This window comes from Pongo pygmaeus, chromosome 17 (assembly GCF_028885625.2).
Source record: "Pongo pygmaeus isolate AG05252 chromosome 17, NHGRI_mPonPyg2-v2.0_pri, whole genome shotgun sequence".
In the NCBI taxonomy this organism is placed as follows: Eukaryota; Metazoa; Chordata; class Mammalia; order Primates; family Hominidae; genus Pongo; species Pongo pygmaeus.
In genome coordinates this window covers 76,465,727-76,482,391 of record NC_072390.2, presented here as the reverse complement: position 1 = coordinate 76,482,391, position 16,665 = coordinate 76,465,727, and the positions used below count along the sequence as shown (strand labels likewise).

The following is a 16,665-nucleotide window of genomic DNA, read 5'->3' as shown; positions in this document are numbered from 1 at the left end:
GGGGTTTGAGCAGCGGGGCACACCCCTGTTCTGCAAGGGGGATAAGGGAACTCTCCCGTTCCATATGAAACTTCCCTGCACAGTCTCCATGCCATCACACACCTCAGGATTTAATTTTGCTTTAGGGTTGGGCTTGAGTATGTTAGTAGGCATAGGATAAATGTTACCTAAATACTTCAGATGTTAGACATCAAAATAACATATATTCTTCCACCACGGCCAGCCGTTTCTAGGCAGTCTAAAAAATAAGAGACTTTGAGTTAAAGGGCTCGGGTGCCGCAAAGTCCTGCTTGACCCCATATTTTCTTCTCACCTCATCTACTTAACCTCATCACTGGCCCAATATTTCAGGGCTAAATTGCTGTCTTTAAGAAGCCCCTATTTAAGAATGACCATGACCTGAAGAGAAGTGAGTGACACATCGGCATTGGCCATGTCAGGTTAACAGAAAACAGACATGAGGGAATGGGTCACAGGGAGTCACATTTTGTTGGCAGGAGGGAGAGCTAGCAAAGATAGCACAGGATCCCCAGAGTGGAAATGCAGAACAGACAAGAGTCAGAAGCAGAACTCGGGAGTGGGGAGAGCAGGAGGTCAGGTGGCTTCTTCTTGGACTCACTGGCCACGTTTTGCCTTTTCCATAATGTTTTTCAAGGGAGTAAGTTGCATGAAGTCTGTGGAGACCATGATGTAAAAGCTATTAAAGAAATCTGTGTGAAACAGACGACTGGAACGGGAGCTGGCAGGCTGAGGGGGATACAGAAGAGGCATTGAACCGCAGCCTCCTTCATATGTGTTTCCTGTTGTACCAAGCAACAGCACAGACTACTCCTACCCATCTTGGGTTCAGCCCTGTAGACTTGCCAATCCTGCTGTTTAAAAGCCAGCTGTGCTTCTACCACCATAGGAACCGGGACATCAAAGGTCAGTTTGAGGTCCCAGGTGGGCTTGCTTAGTTTGTATTTCTTCATCTGTAAATTAGGGGAGCCGAAGCTACTCTCACAATATGCCGAAGATTAAATAACTGGGGGTGGTGGTGGGGGGAGCTCCCGTCAGGAGCCCTTTTGGACACTGTGTTGCTCAGATCCCCCTTCAATGAAGGATTTTTCCCCCAGTCACCTACCAGTCCCTTTGGGGATTGCCAATTGCAGAGAGCCACCTACCCACTCCTATGGTTTGGATGTTTGACCCCACCAAATCTCATGTTGAAATCTGATCCCCGTTGTTGGAGGTGGGGCCTGGTAGGAGGTATTGGGGTCATCCAGGTGGATCCCTCATGAATGTTTTGGTGCAGTCGTCCTGATAATGAGTTGAGTTCTTACTCTCTTTGTTCCCGTGATAGCTGATTGTTAGAAAGAGCCTGGCACCTTCCCCTTCTGCCTTGCTTCCCCTCACCATGTGATCTGCACATGTCGGCTTCCCTCCCCCTTCCTCCATGCGTGGAAGCAGCTTGAGGCCCTCCCTAGATGCAGATGCTGGCACCATGCTGCTTATACAGCCTGTAGAACCATGAGCCAAATGAACCTCTTTTCTTTATAAATTACTCACCCTCAGGTAATCCTTTATAGCAATACAAACTGACTAAGACACCCACGGTCACCACATCCTTCCAGGGCAACAGACATCCAGTGACTAATTAATGTGATAGTATACAGGTCTGCCTATCCCATCTCAACTTGGGGAAACTCTAGTTCTGGAACTCTCTGAGAAGTCAGCTGAGGCAGTTAGTCTGCATGGCAGCTGGACTTCTTTTGCCCAGTCCTGCTTCCTTCGCTTCCCTCCCACAGGTGCTGGCCCCAACGACCCTCCTTAATAAACACCTTATACTGGAACTCCATCTCAGGGTATGCCTCCTGGAGACCCCAACTGTTGAACCTGAAAGTAGGGGGAATGGAGTTGCCAGGAAGGTGAGGTTCAGGAGAGTAATGGAGATCAACTTGCCCACAGCCAATCCTCGTATCAGTGCTGCTCATACTCCAGGATTACCCTCCTGTCCTATCCCGCCTGGAGACAGAGCTGGCACTTTTCAGCTTGCTTGTAGTGCTAAACACATAGAGAGGTAACATATTTCTTGAGGCATGGTACACATAGGTGATTCTATGTAACTTGATAAACATAGTTGGGAAAGTCGTTTCAGAATATCTGGCCTGCGTATTGTGTATATATTGGTGAGACTGGGGCCTGAGGCACAGAGCTGGTTGCTTACAGGGCTTTAAAGCATGGGTGAGTGAAGATACAAATCGCTAAGTCTGGGTTGGGAGCGCATGGCCCGCTCTCCTGCTCTCTGTTCTCCCAGCAGGTCAGATGTCTTCCTCAGCCCCACTTGTCATGCAATATTCTGCTCAGCTGGTTTCATTCCACCCTTGGCCATCGCCAAGTATGTTATCTGATTTCTTTATGGGCTTCCTTCAGGGCTGCTTACTAAGAGGAAAGCATGTATCTGGACTTGTCAGACGTGAAGCTGACGATAGTGTCCAACAAGTAAACACAACGAGGCCTGATTCTTTATAAACCAGATGTATCTCTGAGCTGTATGCTTTTGAAAAATCTTCAAAACATTTCCCAGAGCCCAAATCAAAGGTTAATATTTTCAGTATCTTGGCCTAAAGGTGACAAATGGGACAGACTGAACTTGAAGTGAAAGATCTGTACTTCAGATCACTGTATAACAAACTATTAAAAGATGCATTTAGAAATGGGGACTATGTTTGTTTGATTACAAAAACAGGAGAGATAGTTAAAATGTTCTTCACTTGTTAGAATGCAACCTCTCCTACTCTGAAGCCCTTTAAAAGAGAGTGCTTTATTTTGGGGAGAGGGAGGTTTAATTTACTCTGCTACTTATCACCCTCTTTGTATTATAGATTAAAATTAGCTTATTTTATCATGACAAAATATTCATATAATTTTATAACATAAACAAAAGTTTATATTACATATATATAAATTTTATAATATAAAACAAAAATTATTAAAGACCCAAACCTCCTCACTTAAACTCAACTACCTTAGCACAGTAACTATACTATTTTTGCATCTTTCCTCTCGATCATTGTTCGCTTGTAGTCATAATTTTACATGACTGAAAGCATGTAGGTGTAGTTTTTATACCTCCCTTCTTTACTTATAATAACATGGATCATTTCTTGGGCTGTAAATTCTGCATTGTAACTTTTATTAGCTGCATAATATTTCAGGTCTTAGTAGACTAGAAATTCACTAGATGTGGAAAGAGAGTTATCCTAGACTTGTTGAAAAGAATTTTTTAGGAGGGCTATAGACCATTGCACCAAATTTCAAGGACTGACAGATAAATTTAGATCAGAATCGTGATGGAACATCTTTCTTCCCCTGAGCGACATAAATCACTTTTTGCTTTGGCTGAGTAAACGGTAAAGATGTGTCATCGAGTCCATCTTTGGCGAGTTCAGGGAGCTAACATAAGTTTTGGTTATGCAGACCTAGTCTCTCTGTGCAGCAAGATGCTGGAGGTACTACTCCCAGGGAGTGAGAGAAGTGAATTTATATGGTTTGGCTGTGTCCCCACCCAAATCTCATCTTGAATTGTAGCTCCCATAATTCCCACATGTTGTGGGAGGGACCTGATGGGAGATAATTGAATCGTGGGGGCAGTTTCCCCCATACTGTTTTCATGGTAGTGAATAAGTCTCACAAGATCTGATAGTTTTATAAGGGGTTTCCCTTTTCACTTGGCTCTTAGTCTGTCTTGCCTGCCGCCATGTAAGATGTGCTTTTCGCCTTCCACCATGATTGTGAGGCTTCCCCAGCCACGTGGAACTGTGAGTCCATTAACCTTCTTTTTCTTTATAAATTACCCAGTCTTGGGTATGTGTTTATCAGCAGCATGAAAATGGACTAATACATGAAGGCAAAGTTAGATTACAGTCAGGGGCCTGAATTACCAATGCATGAGTCCCTGCCTTATCAATATGCGCTTCCCCAGCTTTCATGTTAAAACAGTGCAGCCCATTTGATCCAGCACCAGCATCCACAGGACAACAGGATACACTGGGGTGGGGACGGGGAGTAAATGAGGACTATTAGGGGATCTGTTGGGTTGCTGGGTCATAGGCAGGGCAGGAAAGCATCTTACAAAAGCAGGAGCAGAATGGAGGAGATGGACAAATTATAGGGCAGGCAACAGCCTGACACATGCATTGCTACATGGGCACTCCAAATGGAGTTCCAGATGTTTCTCAATTACACCACTTAGAATTTGATCAACTAAATATTCAGTTAGTTTTAAGGGCATACTTAAAAAATACACAAATATGTCTCTGAAGATTATGGAGGTATATTTCAAATAAGTAGACCTTCGTCCTTTCGGATTACTTTCCTCTCAAAACTTACCTGACATGAGCAGCACTAAGAAAATGGATGTTTTAATTGAGGGAGGAGAGAAGGTAGGTCATTATAGGTGGCAGCATTCTGAGATAGGCCAGGGAGTCCCTAAATAAGGTACTTCTTGCCAGAAGTTAAGAAAGGGAGGTGGAAAGATACAGAAAATAAACTTGTCCTACTGCAAAATATTTTGAGGAATTGGTACCACACTCAGGAAAAGAGCAGCTTTTTCCTCCTTTTCCTGGTCTTCCTGGTCCCTCACTTTCAGGCCTCAGAGCAGGTGTTACTGCCACTGGTGCTACACAATTCAGTTTCCAGGTGGACACATACCTTATACAGCCATCCTGTGCATCAAGCCACCCTCAAAGTGCTGTTTAGGCCATAAAAGGTAATGTAGGTTCCAAATAGTTGTCCTTTTGTTTTTTTACTTTTTTAGAGACAGGGTCTCACGATGTTGCCCAGGCTGGTCTCAAACTCCTGGGCTCAAGCTATCTTCCTGCCTTGGCCTCCAAAAATGCTAGGATTACAGGCATGAGCCACCACACCTAGCCTCAAATAGTTGTCTTAATAAATAAATGGTTGAAACCTGATATACGGGAACTGGGGACTCTGTTTTGTGAACTGTTCGTTTCTGGAGTCAAAATGGCTTTGACTGTGAATTTGGTTATCTAACAATTGTTTCCAGAAGTTAGGGGTTAAGCAGAGTGCACCACCCACAGGCCGCCTTACCTCTCCTGCCTTGGCGTTCTCACAGACAAAAGCTTCATAGAATCTGGGGAACTCCGGAGCATTGTCATTCACATCTAAGACTTTGATTGTGACAGGAACACTTCCAACCTGGGAGGGATTGTCTAAAGGGAACACAAGGAAAACCAAATCTGAGAGTTTAGTCATGCCAAAAGAAAAAAAAAAAAAACAAGAGTAATGGTCTTTGCTAGAAGTCGGTATTTACGACTGGGCGCGGTGGCTCATGCCTGTAATCCCAGCACTTTGGGAGGCCTAGGTGGGCGGATCACGAGGTCAGGAGATCGAGAGCATCCTGGATAACACAGTGAAACCCCGTCTCTACTAAAAATACAAAAAATTAGCCGGGCGTGGTGGCGGGCGCCTGTAATCCCAGCTACTAGGGAGGCTGAGGCAGGAGAACGGCGTGAACCCAGGAGTCGGAGCTTGCAGTGAGCCGAGATAGCACCACTGCAGTCTGGCCTGGGCAAAAGAGTGAGACTCTGTCTCAAAAAAAAAAAAAAAAAAAAAAAAGTAGGTATTTACTTGGTGAGTCTGGGTTTGAAAGGAGTGGATAAAGTACATGGAGATGGTAGCAAGAGCATAGGATCCATGTGTTGCCTACTAAGAGTGTGGCCGGACATGAGAAGTTTGGACAGAACAAGGTGTGTGTTGGTGAACGTTTGCTATCAGCAGTATGAAGGGAGGGTGAGACAAAGGGAGCAAGTGTCACAAAACGAATCTTAAAAAGAGGTTTTCAGTCTCCCATTTGGCTCAGACTTTAAGTTCTGGAATTAAAGGCAGGTCATTTCTGTATTCTGGTCTTTAAAGGAGCCCATTGCCAATCGGATGCATACTGTGTGGCACTGCTTGGCTTTCTTCCTGTGGAATCATCAGTTCTTTGAATTACATTTCCAAAGGTTTTGAGTTATTCACTGGAATAAAGATAACACTGCACATTTATTTCTGCTTAGGGACTAACAGGATATTACAGGATCAAACACACACCAAATACATATCTTTGGCTGGGGTCATAGTCACTCATGGGGAACTGTGTCTTTGTGATCTGTGTCTTCTGCTTGGCGCTGCCATGCAGAGACAATTTCACAGCTCTGGTAGTGCTCCTCCTGTCTTTTTCTGTTTTGGTCACTACCCCAAGGAGACAAAACAGAAATTGCAAGACACAGAAATTATTCTTGGTTAATAATTTTACTAAATCCCAAAATGCATTGTTCTTCTGAATCATATTTTTCTTCCTTTCTTTCCCAAAAAATTATGCTGTACTGTTCCCCCCCTAAATACTTTTATTGCTTAGTTACCAGAATGTGCTAGCAAAATTAAAATTTATTTATTCATTATAACAGTGGTGTTTGTCTAAGGAATAATGAAAATTCCAGAAAAGCATAGATGAATCCATGAATATGATCTGCAATCCTACTACCAGAGATATCCATTAGATATATGACATTATACAGCATGGGTGTCTAAAATTGGAGTTATACACCCTCCCCCTGACACACAAGTTACAGTTAAGCAAAATAGAAAAATCGAATTCAGAACATTAATATTTTAGGGTAAGGTTATCCTTTGTCATTGAATATGTTTTGAAAGCATCTGTATTATATTGTCATTTTACTATAGGTCATACCATAATTTATTTAATCTCCTATTATTAGATATTTAAGTAATTTCCATTTTCTCCTTATTTTAAAATAACATGGCAGTGGAAATTTTCACATTTAAATCTTTGTTGATATCTGTAATTATTTCCTTAATATGATGACTAGCAGTAGAATTCCTGAAAGAGTATAAATATTTTGGAGAATCTCAATACATATTGCCAAAGTGCCCTCCTGAATGGCTGTTTAGTTATATAGCCAATAGGTTAGGGACTGCCATTTTTCTAAGCCTTTACTATCACCAGTATGAAAAAAAAAAAGGAATGTAGTAGTATATAATCTAATTTTTATTACATTTATAATATATATTAATCTAGTTATTAATTTTCCATTCCATTTATAAGTTTATTATGTTAATCAATTTGCCTTTTATTGTAAGATATCTCAAATTCTTGTGGGTATAGATATGTATATGTTTGTATAATAAGAGTGATATGTTATAAATGCTTCCTTTCATACAGTAATATTTTATACTTTTTGTACATTCACAATCATATTAAAGATTGAAAGCCTGTTAGATTTCTCAGGAATCTTCCCTTTTCCTCATAGCTACTTGGGATAAGAATGCTGTCTTTCACTGCTTTTCCATGTTTTGTTTGCTTTTATCTCTAGCACAGGACTAAGTATACAAGAGAGCCTCAAAAAAGTATTTGAACTGAATGCATTTACTTACTTGCATAAAGCATGATTTCCATTTCTTCCCTTAAAGGATACAATTTTTGTTACAACAAGTTCTAGAAACTTCCACTTTCTGTAACACCTATATTTTATCACTGCATGGAGACCAACTTACTGTGCTACTTACTCATTTCCATAGCAAGGACAGTGATATTATGCCAAGAAAATTCTTCCCGGTCTAGGGGTCTTGCTGTCATTAGGGCACCTGTTGTAATGTCAACATAGAAAAATCTTCCAGGGTCACTGCTTCTATCAATGGAGTATCTGCAGAAACATGGATTATGTACATCATTTGCATTTGGGTAAGCATATGACAGCATACCACATGAAACATGGTTCCACCACTTCTGAGTTATGGCTACTGGAAGACTGCATTCGTGGTTTTATTTGTTCAAAAACAAAAGTCACCTCCTCCTCCAATAAATAGAACAAATATTGCTTCAATTTTCTCATTCAAAAAATGAAATAAGCAGGGTGCCCACAGTCTTGGGGGAGTTTTAAGCTATTTAAATATTGGTTTATGCTATGTAATGCTTGGAATTACCCCAAGAATTTTGGGACATCCTGAGTATCAAGTCCTGTATATATTCGTTTAAAAAGAATTGTATTCAAATGAGTTCTCAAATGCTAATCTGAAACTAGAAAAGGAGAAGTGGTTCCAGTCCTTATAATTTGTGGTTCCAGTCCTTATAATTTGTGGTTCCAGTCCTTATAATTTGTATCAACTATTGAAAAGAAAAGCCTTGTACCAGGCCCTTTCTTAACATGCGGATGACCCACCTTCTGGCAAACACAATAATGATAATGTATTTGCTAGCTGGAGAGTCCTTAACTATGGTATGCTTTTAGCAGGATGGACCAGATCTGACTAGGTTGTTTACTGTAAATAAACCTAGAGTTTATAAATTTGTGGGGTATAGCCTGCTGGAAAATATCATATAAGCTATGTAATTAATGATGTATAACAAGCAAATGTTCTATCACAAAAATGGATCTTTGCGTTCAAGCAATGCACTTCGTCCATTGCTTCTACCTTTCATGTTCAATCTGGACCAACATGCATCTTTATGCAAGAAAAGGTCATTTATAGGCACCTGTGCCTGACAGTTTCAGAGCTCTCCAAGGGGAGAATGACTCATATTTTGCTGTTGTCTGTATCATTTGAGCCGTTAGTTAACTAGGTCCTAGGTAGGATCTATATTTCCTGTTGAACCTGATTTGGCAATCCAATTCTGTTGTGTTATCTCACCTGTGTTATCTCATCTGGTCCCCATCTTGGAAGATTCAACAAATATGGATGGCGGCTCAGGCATGTGGATATTAAAAACCCTCCATAAGGGATTTTGATATGTAGCCATGATTGAGAACCATCAATGAGAACCTTATGTAGTCCTTGGTAAAGGCCAGGTAATTTTTATCATTTTTATTTTTTAATTCTTTTTTTTTTCTGAGGTGGAGTCTTGCCGTCTTGCCCAGGCTGGAGTGCAGTGGCATGATCTCAGCTCATTGTAGCCTCTGCCTCCTGGGTTCAAGGGATTCTCCTGCCTCAGCCTTCCAAGTAACTGGGATTACAGGTGCCTGCCACCATCCCTGGCTAATTTTTATATTTTTAGTAGAGACAAGGTTTTGCCACGTTGGCCAGTTGGGTCTCAAACTCCTGACCTCAAGTGATCCACCTGCCTCAGCCTCCCAAAGTGCTGGGATTACAGGTGTGAGCCACCGTGTCTGGCGATTTTTATTTTTTTAATTGACAAGTAATAATTATATATATTTATGGCATACAATGTGGTATTTAGATACATGTATACGTCATAGAATGATCAAATCAGGCTAATTAACATGTCTATTACCTCACCTATGTATTTGTTTTTTGCAATGATACCATTTAAAATATGTTCTTTTAGCTATTTTGAAATATACAATACATTATTATGAACTATAGTTACCATGCTGTGCAATAGATCACAGGAACTTACTACCCCTTACTGAAGCTTTGAACTTTTTGACTCTTTTCCCTTTTTACCCACCAGCCTCTGGCAATCACCATTGTACTATCTACTTCTATGAGTTTGACTTTCTTACATTCTGCATATAACTGAGATCATGTGGTATTTGTCTTTCTGTGCTTGGCTAATTTAGCATAATGTCGTCTAGATTCATCCATGTTGCAAATGACAGAATTTCTTTCTTTTTTAAAGCTGTATTGAATATTTAAGGCTGAAATGAATATTCCATTGTGTATGTATACCACATTATTTTTACCCATTCATCTGTTGATGGGCACTAAGGTTGTTTCTGTATCTTGGCTATTGTGAATAATGCTGCAGTGAATATGAAAGTAGAGAAATTCTTTGACATATTAATTCCAGTTCCTTTGGATATATACCCAGAAATGGGATTGTTGGATCATATGGTAATTCTCTTTTTAGTTTTTTGAGGAACCTCCATACTGTTTTCTAAAATGGCTGTACTAACATTCTCATCAACAGTGTGCAAGGGTTCCCTTTTTCTACACACCCCAGCCAACACTTATGTTTCATGTTTTTGACAACAGACATTCTAACATGTGTGAGGTGATATCTCATTGTGGTTTTAATTAGCATTTTCCTGATGATTAGTGATGTTGAGCATTTTTTCATGTATCTATTGGTCATTTGTATGTCTTCTTTTGAGAAATGTCTGTTTAGGCATTTTGCACATTTTTTTTAACAGGGTCATTTGTCCTAATTTTGAAATAATATTATAAAGCTATAGTAATTAAAACAGCTGGAATTAAAACAGACACATCAACTAAATAGGATAGAGAGCTGAGAAATAAACTCATGGGTCTACAGTGAATTAACTGATTTTTGACAAAGATTTCAAGAACACATAATGGGGAAAGGACAGTCTCTCCAATAAAGTGTTGAGAAAACTAGATACCCACATGCAGAAGAATGGAAATGGACCCTTATCTAACCCCTTATACAAGAATCAACTTAAAATGGATTAAAGACTTAAATGTTAAGGCCTGAAACCATCAGACTACTAGAAGAAACCTTAGGGGAAAAGCTCCACAATGTTGGTCTGGGCAATGATTTCTTGGATATGACCCCAAAAGCACATGCAAAAGCAAAAATAGACAAATGGGATTGTATCAAACTAAAAACTTCTGCACAACAAAGGAAACAACAGAGTGAAGAGACAACCCACAAATTGGAAGAAAATATTCTTTTCATAAAATAAGGGGCTAATATCCAAAATATATAAATAACTCAATAACAAGAAAACAACCCTAGTTTTAAAAGACCAGTAATTACAATAGCTGCCATTTGCTGAATATCAGGCACTTTACTATGTACTAAATAAACAGCTTCTTTTAAAATTTTTCCAACATCTCTGGGAGGTAGTTATTATCCCAATCAACAGATAAGGAAACTGAGGCTTAAATAAGTCACTTTTTTTTCTTTCTTTAGAAATGGGTTCTCTTCCTGTCATCCAGGCTGGAGTGGTGCAATGGCATGACCAAACTCACTGCAGCCTCAAACTCCTCGGCTCCAGTGATCCTTCTGCCTCAGCCTCCTGAGTAGTTGGGACTAGAGGCAGGTACCACCCCACTTGGATAATTAAAATTTATTTTATATTATTTTAAAAGACAGAGTCTTGCTGTGTTGCCCAGGCTGGCCTCAAACTCCTCAAACTCCTACACTCAAGTGATTTTCCTGCTTCAGTCTCCCAAGTAGCTGGGATTATAGGCATGAGCCACTGCAACTAGCGGAAGTCACTTTTATGCAATTACACAGGTAATAATTTACAGAGATAAGACTTGAAGCCATCTTTATGGAGTTATAACTACTGTGTTTGATTTGAAGCCATATATACAAAGTTATAACTACTATGTTCTTACAAATTATTTAAATAGGGACTGGGAAATATATTGGGTTCAAAATTTGATTTAAAGTTGCCAGCAACTGCAATCCATATCTTAACGTTGTGGAGACGGAGAAGCAGCAATTTTGGAAGGAATAAACATTTTCTTTACTATAGTGCATTGTTTTTCAGATGTAGCTTAGTGGATTGTGAAATCAATTTGGTGGGTTATGATTAGCATAGAAAGAAAATGAAATAGAATAGAATATATGCATGCCAGACTATCACATGCAGTAAGGGTAAATATTGATGTAAAGCTTTTGTTTTATATATATATGTGTGTGTGTGTGTGTATATATATATACACAATACACACATATACAGTTGTGCATATATATCTATTGTTGGTAAAATATCAAATACAATGTATATCTTTTCCTGCAGAGATTCAGGATGACTATTTAGGAATTCGGAATTAAAGAGAAAGCTGATGAGTAAGAGCTAGAGAAATCAGAATCATTTAAGTTACGACTCCCTAAGAGTTAGAAAATTTAAGGAAGAAAATTAATGTTTCTCTCTGCCTGTGACCCTATTTAATGAACATTCACTGTATGCCAGGCACTGCTCAGCACACATCACCTATATGGATTCATTTAATCTTTACAATAACACCATGAGGTAGGCACCATTATGATCCTTGTTTTACAGGTAAGAAGTCTGAGGAGTAGAGAGGTTAGGTCCCTTGCCCAAGTTCACAGTGCTGGGAATCAAGCCCAGGCAGTCTGGCTGCAGGTTCTGCTCCCAGCTACCAGGCCATGCTGCCTTATTGACACATAGTCTATAAGAGATTGTCTAAGGAAACAAGACTTTATCTTTTAAAGATAAGAGTATTAGTCCGTTCTCACACTGCTAATAAAGACATATCCAAGACAGGGTATTTATAGGGAAAGAGGTTTATTTGACTCACAGTTCAGCATGGCTGGGAAGGCCTCAGCACACTTACAATCGTAGTGGAAAGGGACGAAAACATGTCCTTCACATGGTGGTAGGAGAGAGAATGAGTGCCAAGGGAAGGGGGAAGCCCCTTATAAAACCATCAGATCTCGTGAGAACTCACTCACTATCATGAGAACAGCATGGGGGAAACCACCCCCATGATTCGGTTATCTCTACCTGGTCCCGCCCTTGACACATGGAGATTATTACAATTCAAGGTGAGATTTGGGTGGGGACAGAGAGCCAAATCACATCAGAGTGACAGCAAATAGTTGCCTTTTTAATAAAGAAAAACATGCTTCAGAGTTCATTTAAAATGGACTAGATTATTACTTTTTAAGCATAAATTGTTATTTAGTTTTAAAGTTTACTATTTTCAGAATTGAATTTTCTCTAAAATTAAAAAAAAAAAACACACCGATTGGCTCATGACAGTCTTCTCTTTCAGCTCCCCACACATGCAAAGAGCCAGCCATGTGGTCTGCGGAGCCATGTCCCTGATGGCAGCTCTCCAGGCTGCAGGCATGATGCCCAGGGGAGAGGCAGCCTATGATAAAGCAGCTTTCTATACTCAGACCTATGGCACTGTAGCGAATGTCACAGATGGCATGGGAGAGGGAATGATAGAAATAACTAACCCACAGGACCCCTGACAGCACTGCCAGGCTGACACACCAGGAGCCTTCCTCAGAGAAGCCTCCCTCATCGAGGGGAATCCCTCTCTGATTTCCCCATTTGGGCCTGAATTGAGGGAATAATAGCCTTTGTTTCCCTGAATGGGATGCTGGGTCAATTTTCAGGAGGTAGGAGAAAAATTAAAGGTGTAGATACAGATGGAAAACGAGGAAATTGGGACACACTTGTGAATTATGTAGGTGGTTTTCTTTTCTTAACCATTACATTCTAACCTCCTATGAGCAGAATCAGCATCATGCAGGTACAAAGTTGCCCAGAGCCAGCAGTAGCTGGTGCTTTCTGGGCTCCCTGCTTGTCGCTTAGCTGAGGACATCCTCTGAATTTGGGAGCAATTTGGAGGTGGTGTGTCATGAGCAGGCTGGTTAAATCCACACACATTCTGGGAAGGAACTGGGGGGCAGGCAGTTTCCACATCAGCAGAAGCCTCTTTCAGTTGCCAAATGGCTCAGTATCCTGCCTGCCAAAAAGTCCTCGAGCATGTGTTAAAAAATCAGGGGATCCAAACATTGCCTCTCCATGTAAATATCACTAAATCTGGAGATTTTGTTTTGGGGATTATAAGTAAATGAGGACCAGCATATATTCCTGAACACACCATCAACTTTCTAGAAAGGAGATTATAAAAGTCCTAATAATTTGTTAAATGGCCTTTTATCTGTAACATTTTAACTTCAGGTGATGTGTTGATTTTTTGAATTATTTAATAGATATTTTCTCTTTAAGAATATAAATCTCATTTATTCTTTGTAACAAAAATGCAGATGATGAATTAGCCATGCAGCATATAACTATATACATTATTTTAAAAGAAAGTAACTTTAATATGAAAAATAAGGATAAGAAGAGCAGTTTGGTGAAAGATAACAGAAGAAAGGAATTCCCAAATGGGCTTTTAAATGACAGCCAGAGAGTTCATTAAGTGCTTTTCCCTCTGAGAGTCTAGGACCCCCAGTGTTCTTCCTGGGTCCAGGGACCATTCTTTGTTGCTATTGGATAGTACAAAGAGTCAGAGACCTCATACCTAGCAATAAGAATTCCTCTCTTTCTTTGCAACCAAAATGCAGAGGGAGAATTATCCCCAGATCTGATCACTGGAATTTTGCATTATCCCCTGTGCCTGAGCCATGTCTTACTACCTCTGGCCTTGTGGCCTTGTTCTCACCAATTTTCATCTCAGGATCTGCAGTCCTGCCCCAGAACAGCCCAGTGGACCCTGCCCTGTGCCTCTGGCCTGTTCACTCTTGCATTCATCCTGCCTGGGTTCTAGTGGAGTAGCCAGACACTCCAATATGAACCTCCCTGATGCTAACGGATGTGCTGGCCAACTGATAGTTTTCAATTGGTCATCATCTGAAGCAGCATTTTCTGTTAGCCAGACAAGATTTCTTCATTTTGTCTACCTCATTTTACTTCATGCCTGTGGTGAAAGTTTTATTCTTTAAAGTTTCTCTCATAGGGTCTTCTGTTATAGGACTAGATTAATTAGCCTATGGTGGATTAATACATATATAATTAATAAATTAGAATCGGAAGGTATATATTCTTGGCTTCTGAAAATACACACTTAAAATGTTTTGTTTTCATTGTGATTGCTTTGGAGATAATATGGTTGACTAATCTCTCCCCATCCTGGTTTATATTTAAAAAGCTTCAGGTTGAAATACAACATCTATAAAGTTGTTACATAATACATTAGTTGTCTTTGAAAAAATCAAATATCAGAATTCAAATAAAATAGTTTTTGCCATTTTAATGCCTGAACATGTAAAATGTTTACTGGTTGGTTAGAGGAAGTGAATTTGCCCCTAGTACGGTTATTCTTTGGAGAAAGCCGTTCTTGTTAAACTACAGAAGCACGTTTTCATTAAATACAAAACAGCACTAAGTGAGTGAAGCAGCCAGCTTACAGAAAACGCATTTGATAAAGTGCGGTATGTTTAACATGTGTTATCTGCACCAAAGCCCCAGATTCATTTTACTGTGTGGCTTTCAACAATTAATGTGACAGATGGCTTCCAACAGCCTTGGAATTCTGATCTTTTGTGTCAAGCCTCATAGGTTTGGCAGCTGCTCTGGAAGGTTGTGGTGTCAACCTGTCCATCAACTATTTGCACTTTGGTTCCAGTTGATGAGAGATGGCAATGACTGTAAGAGCAGTTCTCATCTTCTTGAGCGGAAGCATCTTGGTTGGAATCTTTAATTCCAAAACATGCTTTGGAGAGATAGATATGTGGTATTGCCATACAGAGACCTATCTATCTGGCCAGTCTACAAGGCATTGAAGTTGCTGACAACAGAAGTAGTTTCTATGTCTGCTCTTTCTATAGTATGTGGAATGTATATAGTATATATTGTTTTCCCCAGTTTTAAAAAGTAAAACATGTCAAAGATTCATAAAAGATGGAAGAATGCATAATGATTTCCTTTATGTTTACCACTGAGAGTCAATGGATTTTTAACATTTTGACATCGTGTGTCTGATTATACTTTATCTGAATCAGTAGCTCTCAACCTGGGGTGATTTTGCACCACTTCCCTGGACATTTGGCAATATCTGGGGACATTTTAGGTGGTTACAACTCAGAGAGTGCTACTGCATTTCGTGGGTAAAGGCCAGAGATGCTGCTAAACATGGTTCAGTGCACAGGAGAACCCCTCCACAACACAGAATTATCCACCCGCAAATGTCAACAGGACCATGATTGAGAACTAAGGGATGTGTGTGTGTGTGTGTGTGTATGTGTATGTGTGTATGTGTGTGTGTGTCTCAACCAATTGAAAGTGAGTTGTAAACATAATGACACTTCACTTCTAAATAACCTGGCAAGGCCATGTTATTTAAGAAAAAAAAAACAACACAAAAAACTCAGAGGAGAGTCTCCAGAAATGGGATAGAGAAGAAAGAAACAAAGGGAAAAGTGCTAGAAAATTACATACAAGGGAAGGGAAGATTCCAGCATATAAGGAAAAGGTGAAATCTGTGGAAAAACCTGATTGAGTTGTTGGTCACATCTGGGTCCTTGGCAGAAATGATCTGTATGGTTGTTCCAATTACCACATCCTCAGGCACCTCCACAAAGTAAAAGCCAGGTTCAAACACGGGGGGCTCATCCACGTCTTCCACACTGATGTGCACTGTTGTTGTGTCCTGAAATGGGCCCAAGTTCAGAAAACGCATCTCTAGGTGAGGATTGGCTCCCTCCACCTTTAAGGTGTAGCTTTTCTTGCTTTCAAAACTCAGGGGCTGAAAAGTAATGACAGGAAAATTGATTCGCTACTGAGGTTCAAGATTCAAAATAGGTCAAGGTTCAAAAGGATGCCCAATATCGATGGCTGGTGGGAAGATTCTCCAATTCATTAAGTGGGAAAAAGGTAAAGGGGAAAGAAGGGAAATCTTTGTCTTGTTCTGTAGTTCTTGGTCTTAATGTCAGTTTCAACACTTTGGGTAAAGAAGATAAGATATCAGTCACTGCAGAGATAGTTGAGGAAGCCAGTTTGATAATAGTTTGCCCATTTATTCTGGGGCAAACTTGGCTTTAACTTATCTACCCTTCAATCAGCCTGGTCTTTAGAGAGATCTGAGGAATCCCCTCACTCCTGGGCCCAATTTGCCTGGGACTGTCTCAGTTCTAAAATGAAAAGTTTCATTTCCTAGGACTCTATTCTGTCCCAGGCAAACCAG

At 40.2% G+C, this 16,665-nt stretch overlaps 1 protein-coding gene across 3 annotated transcripts in view; it reads right to left on the bottom strand.

The window, feature by feature from the left end:
* CDH20 (cadherin 20) overlaps positions 1 to 16,665 on the bottom strand; it is a 223,918-nt gene that overhangs the window by 12,189 nt on the left and 195,064 nt on the right. For all 3 annotated transcript variants that reach the window (XM_054461275.2, XM_063653779.1, XM_054461274.2), the window contains 3 exons: positions 15,974 to 16,227; positions 7,570 to 7,706; positions 5,092 to 5,213 (listed from right to left, as the gene is read on the bottom strand). In XM_054461275.2, the coding sequence (XP_054317250.1) occupies positions 5,092 to 5,213; positions 7,570 to 7,706; positions 15,974 to 16,227 (513 nt within the window). The remainder of the gene's footprint in view (positions 1 to 5,091; positions 5,214 to 7,569; positions 7,707 to 15,973; positions 16,228 to 16,665) is intronic.